The following is a 21,897-nucleotide window of genomic DNA, read 5'->3' as shown; positions in this document are numbered from 1 at the left end:
ACAACAACAATCCCCTTGTGTCAAGGACATACGCTGGAATTTCACTACGTTGAGGAAAAATGATGACAATTACCCTTCATTTAGTGCCTCCTATTTCCAGGCAGGCAGGGATCTGACATCATCATTCACCAACATGGAAACTGACAGGTCTGGTAATTACCTCAAAACACACAGTAAAAGGCAGAATAAGCATTCTAAGCCAGGTTTACACTACAAAACCCTACTTGTTCCCACTTCATTATTACAGCCTCTCTAACAGTGATCCCGTCATGCCTACAGGAGCAGAATTTCAATTCAAATTTTAATTATTTATAAGTTATTTATTTATTTTTAAACATAGTTTCACTGTGTAGCTCCTGCTGGCCTCCAACTCGCGATCCTCCTGCCCTCCCTTCCTATCGCTGGGATTACAGGCCAGCCAACATCACACCTGGCTAAATTTGGTTTTAGTAGGCCTGGACCTAAGGGAGGAAGAATTGAAGGCCTGGATCAGGTAATGCGCTTAGGGAGGAGCCAGTACATAGGGCTGGGCGGGGCACATCCAGGCCGGAAGTTGCCTTGCCCTGAACAAACATGGCGGCACCGGGGGCGCTCGCCCTCATGTCGTAACCAATGAGGTCTCGACTCTGGCCGTACTCACTCTGCGGACCTTAGCGCTACAGTGCATGATGCAACGCCTGAGTCCAGGAAGTCGCTGCTGCACGTTGGGGTGACGGGACGGCAGGTGGTGGTGGTGGTGTTGGAGGCTATGTCCTTGGAAGTGACCAGGGCCACCACAGAAATGGTGCTGGGTAAGTGAGACTTAGCTTGGTAAATACGGTCGGCTGAATACCGGCGCTTGCCTTAGCGCTTGGCGCCTCCAGATGTTTGTGGAACGTTTGGAGGGAGCCTGACTGGATGGTCCAGGCTGGGCTCCCCTCGAACCCCGCGTGCCCGGGGGTGCGACCGTGGCCGCGCCCGCCCCACTGCGAAAAGCCTCGTGATTCCGCTCAGATTCGGCCGGTGTGCGGGGCTCGGGCATGGTGTCGCAGTTCTTCCAAGTGATCTCCAGCAAGCAAGTTTTATCAATTTAATTCTCTGTTGTGCAGCCTCATTTTGTATTGAAATTTTCAGTAAGAGAAAAAGAAAATTAGGAGACATAGGCTGATGTCACAACGAGGCTTCTGCAGTTGTGAGGCCTTCTGGACTTTTTTTGAGATTAAGTTTATTGATACATTCTAGGTGTACATAATGATCATTTTCATCATAGGGAATTTGTGTCCGTACATGATACATTTTGATTCCTCTTTTTCCCCCGATCCCCGCTCCTCCCTTTAACCCCTCTACCCTTCCTAGTTACAAAGCTTTGTTTCCATTTTATCCTTTTTAAAAATATTTTTTTTCCTTTTCCCTTCTTTCCCTCTTTCCTTACCCTATGTTCGCTTTCGTTTTGGACAATTTCTTCACATTTCACAATATGTATTGTACATTTTGATTCTTATTTAAATACTCATTCAGTTTCTCACACAGGGAGACTGCGATGTTTACACATGTGCTTTTTTTTTTTTTTTTTTTTTTTGAGACAGGGTCTCACTGTGTAGTTCAAGGTGGCCATGAGCTCATGGGGATCTTCCTGCCTCATCCTCCTAAGTGTTGGGATTAACAAGCCTGGGCCATCATTCTTGTCTCATCTTCTGTAATTTGTTTAACCTCAGAATTTAGGTTTATTTTGAAGAATTTAGGTTTATTTTGTTTTCTTTCATCCTCAATGTAGCTGCTCAAGATGAATATTGTTTTCCTTATTTTATAGAAGAGGAAGTAAGCTCAGAAAGGTTAAGTAAATTTCCTAGGGTCACCCTGGTTTTTAAGGTACAATAACCAAGATTTCAATGTAGGTCTAGCTAACTAAAGCCCCTGCTTTATTGATGGGTAGTCAAGTACATACAAACAGTATCACGAATTAAAGTGATCAAAGAGTTCATTTTGAAAAGCTAAATTTATAACTCATGTTTTTAGGAGATACATTTTCTTAACCTAGGGGCGTGATTATGTACTTTGGACTGTGGTAACTTTTACTAATCCAATGCTTATTCTTTTTACAAACAAAGAAACAGCTAAACTAGTTGCATTATAAAGTGTCTGCGTTATTGGTCAAACAAGTAACTTATTCTCATTTATAAAACAGAGCTGTATGTGTCGGATCGAGAGGGAAATGATGCTACAGGAGATGGAACCAAGGAGAAACCATTTAAAACAGGTCTAAAGGTAGTGTCTCTTCTCATGAAAATGACTGCATTTAATAACTTGTCAATAACGTGTAACTTGTCAAGAATTTTATTTTAAGCACTAGATTTTGAAGAGAATTTTTAGAAAAGGGAGAATAAGGAATATTATACAGACTCCATCAAAAAATGTGTACACGCTTCGGGAAAAGAAAAGTAATAAATGTCTGGAAGCTAATGGTCACCACTTTGAGCACCTCTTATAGTTGTAGAAGCTGAATGTAGCTTGTATTAATCTCATGATGTTTCGATAAATTTAGTATTAAAATATTTATACAGTTATTTCTTTTCCTGAAGTGTGTATACATTTTTTTGGCAGACTCTAGATATGTAGTTTTAAGAGTGCCGGATGATTAGAATCTAAACTTATTTGAACATTTAAAACATGTATCATCTTTTTTACCACAAGTCATTGGATGTTGGGATTTTTCTAATATCTCCAGTTGCTGGTTTTTCAGTGTTTGTAAGAATAAAAATCATCTTTCTGTGGTCATGCTGCGCTTGTGAGCACGTGATATATAAGAGGCGTGTTGGTGAATTTACTTCTATGCAATAGTGACCCTGAAGCTTGTGCCTCTGAAGAAGACCAGATTTCTATCACATTGCCCAAGAACGCATATCTCAGAGTAGATTCATGGATTTGGAATTCACAATAGAATTCCAGTTTATTGATGTGCTGGTGTTTCTCAGGAACTAAAATCCTTAAATGAGATCAACAGATTTTCTCTGAGAAGACTTAAATGGAAGATCAAATATAGGCCAGGGGGTCTTTCAAGAACTTGTACTCACATGCGTGTTAGGTAACAGTTGCATCCATCCTGAGTTAAGCACAGAGGTTCCTGTTGAACTGGAATGCTAGGACCCATTGGCTACAACGGCCACGTAAGGAGATGGTTAAAGTCCTCTTCCTTGGAAGAACAGAGCCCTGACACTCCTTTTTCTGTGCACCCATACCAGTTCCCCTTTTTGTTAGCTGTGATCCAGCATTTACAGTAATATCTTAGTTTGCGAGCATAATCCATTCCAGAAATGTGCTTGTAATCTAAAGCTCTTGTATTTCGAAGTGAATTTCCCCGTAAGAAATACAGTATACCCCCTCAGAGTTACAGTTCAGAGTTCACAGCCTCGGTCATTTGCAGATTTTTCCTTAGAATCTAAATAATAATTGTTTGAAGAATCCCTCACAATTGGAAACTGCAAATATCCACCGCAATTTTTTTTTGATGGGAGCTTTGTAAGTAGCCAATTCAAGAATGTTATTCAGTTCTCCTTGCTGCTGATTGGCTACTGCCCTGTAACCCACCTTTTTCAGGTGCACCAGCATTACCCCATCAAAACAGTTTGCTGTACTTCCATAGCTATCTCCAGTGTTCTTGCTTTTGTTCTTCTAAAGTCCTAAGATGCTGCCAAAACACCCCGTACCTTGAATGCCTTCTGGCATTGAATGTAAGTGCCAAAGGAAGTTTTAAGACCCTCCAGGAGAATGCTGAAGTACTGTATTTGCTCTGGGAGCTAAAAAGTTGTGCCGCGGTAGCATAATAGGCATTTCAGGGCCTTTTTCTGACCATGTCAGAAGTTAGCAGTTTTTCACAATTTGCAGGTGCTCCCAAAACTAAATCCCTACAAATTTCAGGGGTCTGCCCTAATGGAAATTTAGATGATTAGTTCTACAACCCAAAAATATTCTTATAAAAGTGATTACAGAACTGTAATATTTACAAAATAATAAAATATAAAGAAATTAACCTGCAGTTACCTGTGAAAAACTTTGTGGCTGGTGTGAGGAGGATAAAAGAGGAGAGTTGTTATGTAGGACGACTTTCACTATCACTAATGGACTCACCGCTCTGTCTTGGCTCTGTGAAGCTTATTTCTTTTAGTACAGCTTTAATGAGGAGCCTATCCAGTGATACTCGCTTTTGCCTCCTTTTGAGGATTTTGCAGAAATATGACATTGCATGGTTGCTAAGCAGATTTATTGCTCTCACTGCTCCAGCCTTTTTCGTGTGGTGCTTTTTCTACAAAATCTTGCACTGTTTACCCGGTCTTACACATCTCTGTAATCTCATTTGAAGTGAAAGTTCTTGTGCCTTTTTCTCCTCCTTTGCAGACAACCCCCCATACCCTGTTGCTGTTGGGAGACGACCACCCCCAAACACGTGTGTGGGAGAGAACCATTGATTTAGTTGTGATCGTGTGACATTTGGTGTCACAACTTGCATTGCAAGACATCGCTTGTTTATCAAGTTAAAATTTATTAAAAATGTTTCCTCATCTTGTGGAGCGCTCACAGAACAAGTTAATTGCAATCCAAAGCTTTACTGTATGTAATTATCAGTTCCTCCTAATCTGGGAGCATTTGCTCCTCTTTTGGATTAAACCACATGGTTATGCTTTGGTGTGTCGTGCATGGTCTTTTTATTTCTTAGAGTAAAACCTTTCTTTTCTTTCTGAGTTGTTGGGGTACCTTCCCCCCAAAACTGACAACACCATTTAGGTAAATGAATGTCTGCAGAAGTTGAATTGTCAGCAAAAGTGTGCCATTCCTATTTGAGGAAGGACAGTTTAGCTTTTTCAGTTTCAGTGATATAGCAAGAGGGTCAGTACAAGCTGTCTGGTAATGATGGAATATTGAGTTGCCTGCAGATTCAGCCAGGCATCCCTTAGTGACAGGATAGAGTGTATGTGCACAAATGAAGATGGCTGTGATAACATTAGCTGATGGAATTTAGGGACATAGTTGGATACGTGGTCCTTCATTGATTGAAGCGTTATGTGGTGCACGGTGGCACCCTGTGGTGTCTAATTGTTGAAGAGGTGCACTCTTGGCACTCTTAGTTGTTTTGTAAAGATTCACGTTCCTTCCTTGTATTCACTGAGTTGAGACTAATGTCCCTACTTTCATTTTTTTTTTAATTAGTATATGTTTGCAGTATCTAATGATTACATTCATCATGAGGAATTGGTACATGTACAAGACACATCTATGTCCCCTTCACTTCCCTTTCCTCCTCTGCACCTTTTCCTTCCACTCCCTCCATCACTTTTCTTTTTTTCCTATTTAACTTATATTTTACTCATGATTTGTATTTTGGGTTTCTCATAGAACAGAAACTTTACAACATTTAAACTTGTGTGTCTGATTTGTTTCACTTAGCATTATGATCTCAAGGTGCATCCAAACTTTACAACATTTAAACTTGTGTGTCTGATTTGTTTCACTTAGCATTTGATCTCAAGGTGCATCCATTTTCCTACAAATGACTTATTTATTCTTCTTTATGGCAGAGTAGCATTTCATTGTATATATATACAGTTTTCTTGATCCATTCATCTCTTGATGCATATATAGGGTGCCTGCTAGTTTTAGCTGTTGTGAATTGTGCTGCTATAAATACAGGTATGCATTGAAATATGATGTCTTGAACTCTTATAGGAAAATATCTAGGAGGGAAATAGCTGAGTCAAATGGAATTTCTTGTTTTATTTTTTTAAGGAATCTCCATACTGATTTTCATGATCAGCAGTAGTTTCCATTTCACCAACAGGAAGAGTTCCTTTTTCCCTACATCCTAACCAGCATTTGTTGTTATCTGATTTCCTGATGATAGTCATTCTTTCTGGAGTAAGATGAAATCTCAGGGTTGCTTTAATTTGCATTTTTCTAAAGGACAGTGATGTTGAACATTTTTTCATTTATTTTTAATTTATTGGCCATTTGTATTTATTTAGATGTGTATTTATTTAGATTTGTATTTATTTAGATTTGTATTTATTTAGATGTGCCTATTCACTTCAGTTGTGCATTTTTTGATAGACCTTTTATTTTGAGGGGTTTAATTATTTTGAGTTCTTTATGTATTCTAGATATTAGTCCTCTGTCCCATTCCATAGGTTGTGTTACTCTGTTGGTTATTTCTTTTGCTGTGCACCAGCTTTTGTAATTTGATACAATCCCATTTGTTGATTCTTGGTGTTATCTCTTATGGAATTGGGTTTTGGTTCAGAAAGCCTCTGCCTGTAGCTATGTCTTCAAGAGTTTTACCTTTTTTTTATCCTCCAGCGGATTAAGGCTTTCTGTTTTGATATTTAGATCTTTGATCTGTTTGATTTTATTTTAGTACCTGGTAAGAAATATGGGTTAGATTTAATCTTTGGCATGTGGATAGCCAGTTTCCCCAGCACCATTTGTTAAAGAGGCCATCTTTCCTTCTATGAAAGTTTTTGGCCACTTTGTCAAAAATCAGGTAGCTGAATGTGCTTAGAGTTGTTTCTGCATCCTCTATTCTGTTCATTGATCCATATGTCTGTTTTTTTGACAATACAGCACTGTTCTTTATCACTGTAGCTTTGTAGTATTAATGTCCCTTTAGAAAAGGTTGGTTTTTCTAAGGTCTTGCCACCAGATGGAATAATTCATTACGTTTTCTTTTGTTCTCTTTCTTTACCCAAGGCTTTGATGACAGTAGGAAAAGAACCATTCCCTACCATTTATGTAGATTCACAAAAAGAAAATGAGGTAAGATGAACCAAAAAAATTTACAGAATTATACTTTGTGAATAAATTTTGAATTGAATTTAAATATTGAATAAACAGAGGTCTTGGGTAAAATTACATTATCTGTGTTTCTCTCTAGAGGTGGGACGTTATTTCTAAATCACAGATGAAGAACATTAGAAAAATGTGGCATAGGGAACAAATGAAGAATGAATCCCAGGAGAAGAAAGAGGTGACTAATAGTTTACCACCGTACATATTTTACAAGTTAGACCGCTGGAAGCCGTGTTAACAACTTGTTATTAAAATTAGGCAGAAGATAGTTTGCGAAGAGAAAAGAACCTGGAAGAAGCCAAGAAGATATCCATTAAAAAGGATCCAAGTCTGCCAGAGCCCAAGTGTGTAAGTGGCACGTTGTTTCCCTTATCTTGGGCATGGTCCCATCATGTCATTAATTCTGGCTTGAGTGGTATACCACGTAGTTTGTTCCTTCACATTGTTTGTCTTCTAGAACGGATGGAGAAAGGTTTTAGGGCAGTGAGGCTCTCTCTTTAGGCATTTGTCTTAACATAGAGCTTAGTAATTGCATGTGAAGTACATTCTCGTCTGACTGAAGCCCAGCAGACCTGGGCTGCAGCCCAGGCTGTGCTGTGTGGTGTGGGCCCAGCAAGTTGACCCTCTCTAGTATCGGTTTCCTCACTACAAGATGAGCAGGTAGAAATCCATGATTTTTCTAAAGCGTGTGAGTCTGTGAAACTGGGTTCATTCTTTTCTTCTGGAACCAAAACAGATTGCTGCACTATGAATGGACATGGCTTGAGTTCTGATAGTTTTCTTGCTGACAGTTGTTGTGTTTTCCCTGCTTAGTGATGGAACTGTTTTCGTGGCTATGTTCACTGCCCCCTTCCTCTGTACATCTCCTTTTACCTCATGTTTCAAACAGAAAGTCTTTTATTTAGCTTCCGAGTCCAGAGTGTACTGAGGGACTCTGAGGTCATGTAAAGGGCCCTGTGTGGCTAGAATGTTTGCCTCTGTGGGGCAGAGGCTCTGTTTGTGACAAATTGAATTCATTTATTAACTGATTTTCTCAACACCTTATTACTGCGTATTTCATATTAATGAAAACATTAGTATATAATAAATGACATAGTTATTCAAGTATTACTTATTTTCATTTGCAGGTGAAGATTTGTGCATTAGAAGGATATAGAGGCCAAAGAGTAAAGCTGTTTGGCTGGGTCCACAGGCTGCGTAGACAAGGTGACTGGTACCACTTTTTTTTCCTCGTTTATTTTACATATCGTTAGTCTTACGGAAGAACATGAAGACATGTCCTGGGATTTTTTCAGAGGTTTTTGTTGTTGTCATTTTATTTTGTTGTGTTAGCTTTTACATGGATATTGTGACTTAAATACTCAATTTGTTCTTATTTAATGTGACTAAAGTTTAAAAATTATTTAAGTACACTGTTAACTGTTAGCAACTACAGGGGTAAAGTGTTCAGGAAACATTTGTCAAATTGAATTTTAGTTACTTAATGAAAAACAGGAGATAGGGTACAGGAATGGTACAGATAGGATCAGGATCAGGTCCTGATCTAAAACTTGGCTGTAGCATGAGAGCACATTTGCATTCTGCTTCTCTCTTGGTCCTGATGTTTTGCCACCTCTGTTTTTTTGTCCCTTTCTTCGCTTCTGAGGATCAGACTTAGGGGCACTCTACCACTGAGCCGTATCCCTACCCCGTTGTATTTTTTGTTTTGAGACATAGCATCGCTAAGTTGCCCAAGCAGGACTACATCTTTTGATTGGTGCTGGGATTGCAGGTGTGAACCTCTGTGCCCAGCTGCTTCCTCTATTACTTTATGTGTTATTTTTATTGTGATTATCGAATTATTCATGAATAAAATGGAACATAAATTGAGAGTACTTCTCTTCAGCAATATTTATGCCACTCTCACACACTGTGCTGTATGTGTCAGGGGCCTTAAGGGCAAATAAGACATAGTCCTGCAGCTCATTGCTTGCCATCTTGCTGACCCATAGCCATGTGGATCGTGAGGACTGTGTAAGATTTAAAAGCACAATGAAAATAAAGGGCTTTATACATGTTGTGTAGCAGTGCTCCTGGGCATTTCAGAGTAAGGGGGTCATGTGGGAGACTTGATCTTTCCATGCTTAACCTTGAAGTTTCCTTTCCATAAAATTAAATTCTAAAAAGTCATCTGTGGTTCCTTGAGAACAGGCTGGCTAAATTTGTATTTCTCATTTTTAGGAAAGAATTTAATGTTCCTGGTGTTGCGGGATGGTACAGGTTATCTTCAGTGTGTCTTGTCAGATAGTTTGGTAAATATTTTCTTTTATTTATGGCTAAAAATTAGACTTTTTCAGTAGCTTCCTTTATTGTTATTTTTTAAAGGTTTTTTTAAACTTTTGTTATGTTCACAGTGAATACATATATCAAATATCATACCTTGTAGCATAAATACAAAAACCTTTATTTGTTAATTATACCTTAGGAAAGCTGGGAGGGCTTTTATTGAAAAATTTGCAACGCATGAAATATAGAACAGCATAAAGCATCTTTATCACCCTGTTTTAGTGAATACCAATATATGGCCAAGATGTTGACCTATATGATGTTGTATGATGTTGCTCTCCCAGACATCATATCATTTCATTTAAGATACTTTTTTGTGCATTTTTAAGGAAAAAAACCTTTTTTTCAGTACTGAGATTGAACTCAGGACCCCAAATTGAGCTACATTCCCAGTTGGTTTTCTTTTTGATGCATGGTCTTGCTAAATTGCCCAGACTGATCTTGAACTGTGGTCCTCTTCCTTCAGTCTGCCAACTAGCTGGATTATAGGCGTGCACCATTGTGTCCAGTTAGAGAAACTTTGCTTCATGCACAGTACTTACCAGCCATTATCACCTCCCACCAAGTTAACACAACTCCTAAATATTATCTGAAGTCTCATCAGATTTTCCTAATGGATTCATTATGCCTACTTAGAGTTGGTTGATTGAATGAGGATCCAGCCAACATCTCCATCTTGCATTTAGTTGATATAACTATGGATTCAGTTGATTATATCATTGTGGTATCATTTAACATGATCTCCTGTTCTCCATGTGATTAATAAAATAGAAATTAGGTCTGGATAGATTCATTTGTTTTTGTTTTTATTTTTTTAGCATGACTACTTCATGGGGAAAACTGTGTTCTTCTAATTGCATTATATCAAAAGGCATTTAGTTTCTGGTGTCTTTATAATTAGTGGGTTTAATTGACAGCACAATCCTCCATTGTCAAGCTGCCCATCATCATTCTAATGACTTAAGGTACTGATCACCAGAATGTAGATGGGCTCTGTTTATTATATGGTCTGCATTTACCAATAAAAATGAACTGTCCAGATAGATTTAAGTGAAAGGGAGCAGTATTGTTTACACTTACACTGTAAATGTTTATAAAGTGGTACTTTTATGTCTGTTCACTGGTATGAATAGTCAGGTGTCACTTAACAGCAGGGTCTCATCCTGAAAAATGAGCTCTAGGTAATTTTGTTGTTGTGTGAACATCATAGAATACTTACAGAAACTAAGACAGCTATCATGCCACTAGATGATACGAGCTTATCAGATGACCACTAGATATGAAGTCTGTTGTTGCCAAAACATTGTTACTTGATGTGTAGCTGTGTTGATAAATCTCTGTCTTCCACAAGAGTAATTGTTCTTTCTTAACACTAAAAATCAGTGGCAGTCTCATTCCTTATTTTATAATATTTGACCAGGCAACTTGTTTATAAATAATCTTGTTAACTTTACCTATGATAGACTATTTTAATATTAATGTGGTAACTTCATTTGAACTTTAATCTTTTTATAGTGTCAGTGTTACAATGGAGTAGTCTTGTCCACCGAGAGTAGTGTTGCAGTATATGGAACACTAAATCTTACCCCAAAGGGCAAGCAGGTAAGTGGATTGAACTTCTCGTTGAGTGAATGAAGAGATGTTTGTTTGTTCTCAGGTCTTTATTTGCAATTTGGTATTTAGCATATACATACACAAATCTGAAGCACTTGTAAGTTTAGCGTGCTTTTTCCTATTCCAGTGAAACATGTACACTGTACAGTTTGTCTTAATCTGTTTTGTGTTGCTGTGACAAACTGTAAAGAAAAATTCGTTTCTTGGGGGTTCTGGAGGCTCGGCAATTCAAGATAGAGGGGCTGCATCTGGTGAGGGCCTTCCTGCTCTGTCATAGGATGGCAAAAAGCATCACAAAGTGAAAGAAATGCCTCAGGTAGAAATTAGGATGGGACTGCACTCCCGTTTATAACAAACCCAGCCTCGTGATAATTTACAGCTAACCTAGTTCCCAGGTCATGAATTAATCCACTTGTGACCTAACCAGCTCCCATTAAGCCCCATGTCTTAGTTATTTCTTCCCATTGCTGAAAGAAAATACCTAACACCGAAAGTTAAAGGAGGAAACATTTATTTAGCTCACAGTTTGTAAAGGTTTCGGTTCATAGTTGGCTGGCTCCAAGGTAGGGTGGCATGGCGGGGGAGTATTGCAGAGAACCACTTCATGGTGGGCAGAAAGCAGCAGAGTAGCAAAGAAGCATCAAGCAACAGCAAGCATCCCTCTTTCCATCCCTTATATTCTATCCACGGTGGGCCTCCTTATTATCCGCCCCAGATCTATGCCAAACCAATCAGTGGATTAATTTAGTAATCACACACCTTTGATCCCAACATCATATACTTAATCCTAGCATCACACACTCTAGATCCAGCCACCTCTGAAAAGCCCCGCCCATGACTGTGTGAGGCTTTTGGGGAAATATCTAGACACAAGCCATAACACCCTACCTCCCAGCACTGTTGCATTGGTAGTTAAATGTCCTAGTGATTTTTGCAGTGCACAAAACTAAAATCACAGCATAATTCATACAATAAAAAGAACTCAGATTTTCAGCTTCCCTGAATTCCAGATTAATCTTCATGGGCTGTAATATAGCCATTTTGGGTTTATGAATAACTTTTCGGATAGATGAAAATAAATATTTTATAGCCTATCCAGAAAATTTTAGAAGAGAACAGTAGTGTAAATCTTAGAGTTTCTGAACTGAATTTGCAAGCCTCTTTTTCAAAAAGTTAAACATTTCTGATATTCAGAGAACTGTTTGTTCTATAGCCAAAGATACATAACCTATTCCAGTTACAATTACTTGTTAGTAATTATAGTTCAAATAACTATTTGTTGCCTAAGAAAGAAAATAAAAACATGTAGTACATTTATCGCAAGAGGGAGCAAACATCCCTAATCAACTAGAAACACATTGAGGTCTGAGTCCATGTGAAAGCATGAGTAAGATTATCTGATTGAAATTCACTTAGTTTTCTTGGAAGTGATATGATTGCAAAATGGAGTTAGGTTAAATTGCTAGGCAAAGACTAGAAAGCTACATCAAAATGTTAATGAGTTAGTTTTTCTCCATGTTGTAAGATACAATTTATTTTCTAGTTTGTGCTTTTGTATTTTAAAAAAAAGAGTGTGGCTCGATGATAGATACTGGGAGGTAGGAAGAGAATGTTCAGATGAGAAGGGAAACAAACAGAGGAAAAAGGAAAAAAGAATAGAAGGAAAAAGACAGAAAGCTTGTAAATAAGGAGAGGAAGAAGAGTTGAAGGGAGGGGAGGGGAATGGGAGAAAAAGAAGAAACAAGATATATTACGTACAAGTACGGTTCCCTGTGATGAATGTGATCATTATATGTATTAAAAGTGTACCAATAAAACTAAACAAATAAATGCAAACTCAAAAAGAAGGAGCTTGGGTAGGTTTACTCTGAAAAATATTAAATACAAAAAATATTGAGCTGAAGTTGAATTACTGGTCTTTATTTGAAAGAATAAGGCTACTTATAATACAGTTTTTAGAAATACCATCTTAACAAAAATTTGGACAGAAACTCTTTGGTTTTTGTTTCCTTCTCCCTTCCTGCGTTTCTCCTCACTCTGCTTTCTTTGAAACGTAGGCTCCCGGGGGCCATGAGCTGAGCTGTGACTTCTGGGAACTCATAGGATTGGCCCCTGCTGGAGGAGCTGATAACCTGATCAACGAAGAGTCTGACGTTGACGTCCAGCTCAACAACCGGCACATGATGATCCGAGGAGAAAACATGTCTAAAATCCTCAAAGCACGTTCTGTTGTCACCAGGTGCTTCCGAGACCACTTCTTTGATAGGGGGTACTACGAAGTGAGTGTGTGTTGGTCATCTTTTGCAAACAGTCCCTTGTTGCTGTTCTGAGGCTTGAAGAGCAGTCTTCACAGCTGGCCTTCGTTTCCTCTTTCCCATGTGCATAGGTTACTCCTCCAACATTAGTGCAAACGCAGGTTGAAGGTGGCTCCACACTCTTCAAGCTTGACTACTTTGGAGAAGAGGCATTTTTGACTCAGTCCTCTCAGTTGTACCTGGAGACCTGCCTTCCAGCCCTGGGAGATGTGTTTTGTATTGCACAATCATACAGGGCAGAACAGTCAAGAACACGAAGGCACCTGGCTGAGTATGAAATTGTCTTTTTGTTGGTATTTATTTTTAGAAACTACCTTTAGGGAAGAAAGTTTTATGTAGGTAAATTATATTTTCAAAATTTACATATTAAAAAAAAATTTACATATTAGAAGGATAATGAAAGTTTGCCTAAGCCATAGCTGAGGTCTGTTTTTCACTTTGCCTTGATCTCTGTGGGTTAAGGAATTAATAAGAAATCACTGCTCAAGGATTTGGAGGGGTATCTAACTTGCAGAGTTGGGAATTGGTTAGCAGTGTTGGAATTTTGCCTTTCTGGATAGTTTCTCAGTTTCCTAATCTTTGCTCAGGAGAAACTTAGTATAAAAGAGCAACTCTGAGCTAGTGTCTTGTTCTTTAGGTACACTCACGTGGAAGCAGAGTGCCCTTTCCTGACCTTTGAGGACCTCCTGAGCCGGTTGGAGGACTTGGTTTGTGATGTCGTAGATAGAATCTTAAAGTCACCAGCAGGAAGCATAGTACTTGACCTCAATCCGGTGGGTGTAGCAAATGAAAGATTATAATCCCTTTCCGGAAGACACTGGAGTCTTCACTCTTGTTTTATAGATTTGATGGCTTGGTGAGCTGAAATAAGTGACTTAGTATTTGGAAGACTAAAATTTAATGCAGTATTAGTCATTGCCAGTAATTTCATATGTTTTGACTTACCTAAGAAGATGTCCATTATGTTTTCCATTTGAGGAGTGTTTGCATACTTTCCTAGTCTGAATTAATCTCTTGTAGTAATGGTAAATAGGTGTTTTGGTTAATGGACATTTTAAGGTTAGTGGTTTCTTTATATGCCCTATGTTTTTCCTTTCTGCGTAGAACTTTAAGCCCCCCAAACGGCCTTTCAAACGGATGAACTACACAGATGCCATTGTGTGGTTAAAAGAACACAATGTAAAGAAAGAAGATGGGACTTTCTACGAATTTGGAGAAGTATGTATTCCTCTCTCCTTGTTGTTTCAAAGGTGGTACCATGCTTAAATGGATTGCGTTTGCTGCTTCATTGGCTAATGTAGAAGGCACCTGCTGCTTGGGTTGTCAGTTGGTTCATTGTAGAGTGAGCATTGACAAGTGTTTAGCATTCCTTCCTATGTCATCCTTCATCTCTTCATGGTTGTTGTTTAGCCTAAACTTCTAAATTCTACTCATACTCCTGTCAGCTGGCAAGGATGCTTTTAAAGTTTGTGAAACTGGCCAGATGAGGTGGTGCATGCCTGTAAATCTAAGCACTTGGGAGGCTGAGACAGGAGGATTGCCACAAGTTCAAGGCCAGCCTGGGTTACATAGTGAACTCAAGGCCAGCCTGAACTATACAGCAAGACCCTTTCTCAGGGGAAAAAAGAAAAAAAGTTTATGAAGCCTTTCAAAGTACATACAAAACATTAGTACATGTATTTATTTGTTTTGTTTTTCTGGGAAAAGTATCTCCTCCTTTGCATAAGGTTTCATTCTCTCTAGATTTCAGAGATTTAAAACTAGTTGGGAAGAGATTATAGTAAAATAGCTGTCAAATAAGATGTAAAACTGAGAGAGAAGGCTTTGTAGTGAACATGACCTGGTACCCAAGATAAACTTAGCATGCTGATTTTGATTTTACCTGGGAACCACCCTCTTAAGCATGTATTGGGAATATGGGCTGGCAGCAGTGTTTCAGGCCCTCATTCCTTTATGTTTAACTCTTCTTTTTTTGAGGGGAGGGGTGGTACCAGGAATTGAGCTCACACTTGCCAGGCAGGTGCTGTGCCACTGACCTAAATGCCTGGCCCCCCTGAACCATTCTTTATATGATATTTACAAATCTGTTTTATAAGTAAAAAGGCAGCTGCTGCTTACAAGAGTTTTGATTTTTAAAAGAAGTTTATAGGCAGGACAAACAGTATACTAGATCTTTACAAGTTACTCTGTCTTGTAAATTCAGTTTATGCTGTATAGAATGCAGTTATGCCTTGTACTTGGCAGAGCGATGTAGTTTTTAGCAAAGTGGGGAGTGGAAAAAAACAGAAGCTGTGGAGCCGGAATATCTCCCTCACTAAGGTGGTTTAGCTCCCACCTCTGCCCCAACCTGCTGTGTAACTGAAGGCAAAAGACCTGTGCTCCTTTTCCTCCTCTCTACATTGGAGGTAACGTCCTCTTGGCAAGGTTGTGGGGACTGAATGAGCTAAATGCCTAGCAAGGCCCACGGCACAGGAAGCTTCAGTGCATGTCAGCAAGCGCTAGATATACTTGCTGTCACCTGTGCACAAGAGGCAAGAGAGAGACGTGGTCTGCAGACTTCAGATTGGGCGGTAAGGTCCCTCTTCCCATAATTGCATTTTATGCAGAGCCCCAGTGTATCAAGTGGATACCAGCCAAGTGGCCAGAGCTCTCCCATTCATCTTACCTTTTCCCGTAACTTAGCGGGCAAAGGGCTTCCAGGACCAAAGCAGAGAGCAACTGTGCCGGCGGATTGCTCAGCTCTTGTTTCAGTTCTTACATTAAACAAATTAATGAGTCCTGTCCAGTTCTCTCAATGGTTGTTACTGGGGCAAGAATTTTCAGTCTAAACTTGAATTTATGTGTGTTTTACTGAAGGATGTTTAGATAGAGAAACTGATTCATTTGATTCATCACCTAAATTTCCTGGCTAACTATTCCAGGTGTGGTTACATGTACCAACTTTGTCCTATGACTGTCTCTCTACTGTTGAAGACATAACTGATTTATTGTAGGAGGAAAGAAGTGTAGAAAACAGGAGAGTTTAAAGATTAGTGTCATTAATAATGGTCTTTGTGATATCAATGATATTCTGGAGCATTCACTGATTGCCTTCTACTTTATGAGGCTGAGTGGACCATAGTTTGCTTTAGAGCTTGCTAAAATTGACCACTGAAAACCAACTCAGTGGTCAGCTTGGAGATTTTTGTTTTTTTCTTCTCATTGCTCAAGAAGCATGATGCTTGGGACCTACTGAAGAAGAAGGCAGAGTATTTTCAGTTCACTTAACAACTGTGAATTTATAAAATAGGTTTTTTTTTTTCTTTGAAAGAAATTGTTCTTTATATGAGAGTTTATGGATCATGGTTTAGGGCATATTCTCTACTATGTTGCCTTGATGGGAGGAAGGGCTGGTGCAGAAAGAGCTGTTTCTGTCTTGTACATTTTGAGCTGTAGATGTTAATCAAGTTTTGTTTAACCTTAGGATATCCCAGAAGCTCCTGAGAGACTGATGACAGACACCATTAATGAACCAATCTTGCTGTGTCGATTTCCTGTGGAGATCAAATCCTTCTATATGCAGCGATGTCCTGAGGATCCCCGTCTTACTGAATCAGTCAGTTTGTGATTTAGAGCATTAGAAATTTTAATTTTTCTTTTTAAAGGAGGGGAAGAGTGGGCGTCAGGCACATGCCTATAATCCCAGCACTCTGAAGGCTGAGGCAGGAGGATCGCTGCAAGTTTGAGGCCAGCCTGTACTACACAGTGATTTTAAGTCTCAAAACAAAACATAAAAATAATAAAGGAGGGGCAGCTGTTAATGAAATGAGATGTAGCTCATGACAAATATTTCTTAATAATAGAGTGGCAATAGTTACAGAAGTGGGTTTTTTTTTTTGGCTTCGCATGATTGGAATTAACATCCTTTGTTAAAAAATTTGAGTAATATTTGAATTTTGCACAAACATAGTGTATATTCCTTTAGCTATAGGAGTTTAAATTATAATTTTCATTGAAGCCCCACAACAGTGCTGTATTTGATAGCCTGGTAATAATTATGTTTTTCTTTTCTTAAAATTCATATTCAAAGGTTGACGTTTTGATGCCCAATGTTGGTGAGATTGTGGGAGGCTCCATGCGTATCTGGGATAATGAAGAAATCCTGGCAGGTTATAAAAGGGAAGGTATTGATCCCACGCCATACTACTGGTATACAGATCAGGTAAAAGCAATGTTCAAAATTGTCGTTGAACTTTTTTTCATTGTATAGTTCTGTATACATTGATATTTTTTAAAGGAGAGCATTCCAAATGGTACTTTGTTTTTTGAATAAGTTGTACTTAGTTTCATGGTTATAATACAGCATTTAAATGTTGCAGTTTTTAATCTTTGGCCGAGTTATATGTTAATTGCATTTGAATACCTCTACTCATTGCTAAATATTATTAGATCCTACTAATAGCTAGTACTGTCTTTCATTTTCCTCTGATAAATGGAGATATCTAGGATAAAAGATGGAAGTCACTTTCCAGGGAAATGCTTAATCCCTGCTTTATTTTTCATAATTATTTCATAATTATTTATTTTCTTTGCAATACTGAAGATTAAACTCATGGACTTACACATGCTAGGCAGTCACTCTATCACTGAGCTACAGGGTTCTGCTTGGTTTCCTAGGCTAGGCTTGAACTTGTGATTCTGTTATATTAGTCTCATGAGTAGTCAGGATTACTGGCGTGCACCACCATGCCCAACCTGAATTCTTTCTTTAAATTTTATTTTAAAGAGAGAAACAAATTCAAAACAAGATAATAGGAGGGTAACAGTGGTTAATGCATTGCATATTGTTATTCTTTTTTTGTGGTTCTGGGAATCGAACTCACGCTTGCCAGGCAGGTGCTATGCTGCTCAGCTATAGCTCCCCAGCCCACATATTACCATCTTTAAATTAGTTATTCAGAGTACAAGATATAGGCATGTAATTGTCCAAACAATATTAGCACAAACCTTCCTTTTCAGTGAACTAAGAGAAATTAGTACTATAACTATCATATATAGATATTTATTTATTTATTTTTGCTTTTCCTGTCTTTCTTTTTCTCCATTCCCCCATCCGAGTTTCTCTTTCCTTTTGAAGTTTCTTCCCATTTTACAATATCTGTTGTACATTTTTATCTTATTTAGTCTTTTAGCTTCTCACACTAGGGAAACAGTACAATGTTTACACATGTGCGTCTGATTCATTTCATTTCTGAGTATGGTCTCTAGTTGCATCCATTTATCTATAAAAGTCTCTAGTTTATCCTTGTTTATGCTTAGTAGTACTCCATTATATAAGAAGACCACATCTTTTTTATCCATTCTTTGGTTGATGGGCATTTGGGTTGTTTCCAAGATTTAGCTATGACAAATTGTGCTGCTATAAACATGGGTGCACATACATCACTGTGGTATAATGTTTTTAATTCTTCTGGGGAGATACCCAGAAGGAGAATAGCTGGGTCAAATAGGATCTCCAGTCCTAGTTTTTTGAGGAATCTTTACACTGATTTCCACAGTGGTTGCACCAGTCTATACTCACACCAACAGTGGAAAAGGGTTCCTTTTTCCCTTCAGCCTCTCCAGCATTTCTTACTGGTTGATTGCTTGATGATAGCCATTCTTTTGGGGGTGAGATGGAATCTCAGTGTTGTTTTGATTTGCATCTCTCAAATGACCAGTGATGTTGACCATTTTTTCATACATTTATTTGCTTTTTTAATTTCTTCATCTAAGAAGTATGTATTCATCTCAGATGCCCGTTTTTGGATTGGGTCTTTAAATTTGGGCTGAGATATTTCTTTATACATGGTTCATAAAGGCATATAGATTATGGGTTGAATTCTTAACCATGATGAGCTGATTGCTTCCACAGTGGAAAATTTTAACCTCTTTGGATAAAATTTTAAACATTCACTCCTCTCATTCTCTCTTTGTCTTTTTCTTTAACAGAGAAAATACGGTACATGCCCTCATGGAGGATATGGCTTAGGCTTAGAACGATTCCTCACTTGGATCCTGAATAGATACCACATCCGAGATGTGTGCTTGTACCCTCGATTTGTCCAGCGCTGCAAGCCATAGTTAGTTCCTCTCAAGTGTAAAGGAATCAATATGATTTATGAAAAGAACAGGCTGCCTCTTACAAAAAAAAAAGACAAAAGGCCAAAACACCTTCTCTTTTTTGTTCTATTAGGATATAACTGTTTATATCTTCTCTACCTTCTCATTCCCACTATCATAAAAAGGAGTGCATGTTACTGGAACATCAAGTGACATTAATGTCACTATAAGAGAAATTATGTGTTACAGAGTTTGTGGAAATATGTGGCACAGAACTCACTAACTGTAGGTACATTTCAGCATTTTACCCAGTTATAGGATATAATTATTGTGTTCAATATACTATACATTATTAAATTTCATACATAATTAGTTTTCAGTTATGGTCTGAACCAATCAAATAACTTAATCTTTGTATCCTTTTAAATGTAACTAGAATTTCTTTTCATTTATATCATATTATTGTATCCATGAGTTAAAACAAACATCTTGGGGAGAAATTGGCAAATATGGCATAAAAATTTGCTAGTGTTAGAGAACAATACTGCTAGTATTAGCAGTACATAACTTGTTTCTGATGAATACAGTCTTTTGACTCGATTATTAACCTTTTCTCAAGTTGTATAGCTGCTTTTAGTTCTGAGCCATACAGATTGATTTGAAAGAATTTGTAGAAATGGAGTTTCCTTAAATTTTGGAATGAGCATAATTTGGTGGGGAGGCATATTTAGATGATTCACAGAACCCTACTTAGTGTTTGTTTAAGGTTAAGAGGCAGACTGAGCTTCCCATTTTCCTGGTGATGTTTAAGTAATTAAAAATAAATAAATTCAAAATGTATTTGCAGGTGAAATCTTACAACTTATAGGTGGCTGTGTGAGTCATCCTACCATCTCCTTAGATCTGATCTGTGTTACCTTATGAACTCATCACAGGTTTATTGAACAGCTTCATCTTAGATATGGTTAATTTCTCCCCCAAATGCATGCTGCATATTCTCCCTAGTCTGTATCCCCAGCAATCAATAAATGACCACTTGTAAAACACTTTGCTGTCTCACATTAGTTCATTCCTTACACATTTTAAAAATCTTTATGGGGCTGGGGATTTAGCTCAGCGGCAAAAGCGCCTGCCTGGCAGGCGCAAGGTTGTGAGTTCGGTTCCTGGTACTGGAGAAAAACCAAAAAACAAAAAAAAACAAAACAACAAAAAAAAATCTTTATTTTTCATGATCTGTGTATGTGAAATTAGGTATTACTAAATTCCACAAGTATTACTAAAAATATATGGTAATAGAGTGTTTTTTAAAAATTAGGTATTTGAGTCCTAGCTACAGTATTTTTGTATTCTTATTTTTTTAACACATTAGATTTTGTCTTGTTTTGCAATTACATGAGATGGAAATTTCATAAGTGCAGATTTATTGTAATCTGCAATTGCAGATGGAAATGGAGCATTTTTAGTCTATTTGGCTTGTATCTTGAAATAAAAAAATACTTGGAAGAATGTGAATGAGCTCTAATTGGCTTCAACTAAGCAATTCATTTGATAAGAATTAAGTGAAGAGGCTAGACTCAGTGAATCTAAACTTTAATTATCTAAATGAGTTGAATATTATAAACTACTACAGAAGAGTCAGGATAAAGCAGGGTAAGGGAGTTGAGGTTATGGTCACCTTAGGCCAAGAAACAGCATGGTGAACAGCAGACTTCATGCCCAGGGACTTTATTTCTTTCACTGTGTGGTTTGTTGGTCTGCTCCAAGTGCTACAAATGCCATCCTTCGTCTCTGGCAAGCACCAACTTACAGACATCTCTGCTGCTGACTTCCTGCTCTTGTGGCACTCCTCACTGGACTCTCATGTCCTGACCCTGTTCTTCCTGAAACCCACCAAAAACCCCTTTTGCTTTTGCCCCTTGTGTGGTAGACCTCCTCAGAGTCAGAAGCAGCTGAGAGGGTGGTACTGGGACTACTCAAATGACAGATGGTACCAAACAGTGTACTTTTTAAAAAATTAATTCTTTTGCTACATTTTAGGTATACATAAAGATCACATTCATCAGTTTGAACCTGTACATGACACAACTTGATTCTTTTTTTTCAGGAGATGTTCAAGACTATTACAGGTTTGTTAGATGATTTGCTGATCCCTTACTATAGGCTAATGTAAGGGTTCTGAACATGTTCAAGGTGTGATAGGCTGAGATGTGATACGTGGTAGGTTATGTGTATTAAATGCACTTTTGATTTAGGATACTTTCAACTTGCAGATTTCTGCGGATGTAACCCCATTATAAGTTAAGGAGCATCTCAACTTAAATACCAACTTTCCCTCTTTCTAGCAGCAGTTTTCCACCTCCTTTCTACCTTGTTCCAGTTCATTTAGCTCCTTCTTATCTTGTTTCTAACAATTCCTAAAAATCTCTACTATATAGACCAGTTGAATTCTATCACAAGCAAGCTTAGCTGCTCACTGGGATCACCTGGAAACCTTACAAACAATGGTGTCTAGGCCTTAGTCCAGCTCAGCTGAATCTGAGTTGCAGGGATGAGACCAGGGAATTCCTTTAAAGTTCACCAGGCAAGGCTGTAGAACAGTGAGGTTAGCAGTCAGTAGGTGACTCCCTCATAAGCTCAACCTTGCACCTCCCTTGTGACTGTAGGTTCTTACTTAATGACTGTGTTAATCTCTTGTTGAAATGGAATGTTGGAGTGAAGCTGAGAAACTCCAAAGCTTACATTATTTTAA

General features: G+C 38.3%; 1 protein-coding gene across 1 annotated transcript; it reads left to right on the top strand.

The window, feature by feature from the left end:
* The first annotated feature begins 649 nt into the window (after positions 1 to 649).
* Nars (asparaginyl-tRNA synthetase) lies at positions 650 to 20,194 on the top strand. Its single transcript, XM_005372977.2, has 15 exons — positions 650 to 791; positions 2,165 to 2,244; positions 6,715 to 6,780; positions 6,899 to 6,991; positions 7,072 to 7,161; positions 7,941 to 8,019; positions 9,034 to 9,104; positions 10,654 to 10,740; positions 12,810 to 13,031; positions 13,139 to 13,338; positions 13,705 to 13,840; positions 14,172 to 14,285; positions 16,531 to 16,662; positions 17,137 to 17,268; positions 19,038 to 20,194. The coding sequence occupies exons 1-15, from the start codon at positions 749 to 751 to the stop codon at positions 19,167 to 19,169; spliced, it is 1,677 nt and encodes a 558-aa protein (XP_005373034.1). The 5' UTR covers positions 650 to 748; the 3' UTR covers positions 19,170 to 20,194.
* The last annotated feature ends 1,703 nt before the right edge of the window (positions 20,195 to 21,897 follow it).

Source organism: Chinchilla lanigera, unplaced genomic scaffold, assembly GCF_000276665.1.
Source record: "Chinchilla lanigera isolate Chin_1 unplaced genomic scaffold, ChiLan1.0 scaffold00001, whole genome shotgun sequence".
Lineage (NCBI taxonomy): Eukaryota > Metazoa > Chordata > Mammalia > Rodentia > Chinchillidae > Chinchilla > Chinchilla lanigera.
Note: the sequence above shows the minus strand (reverse complement) of the source record. Positions and strands in the feature narration are given on the sequence as shown.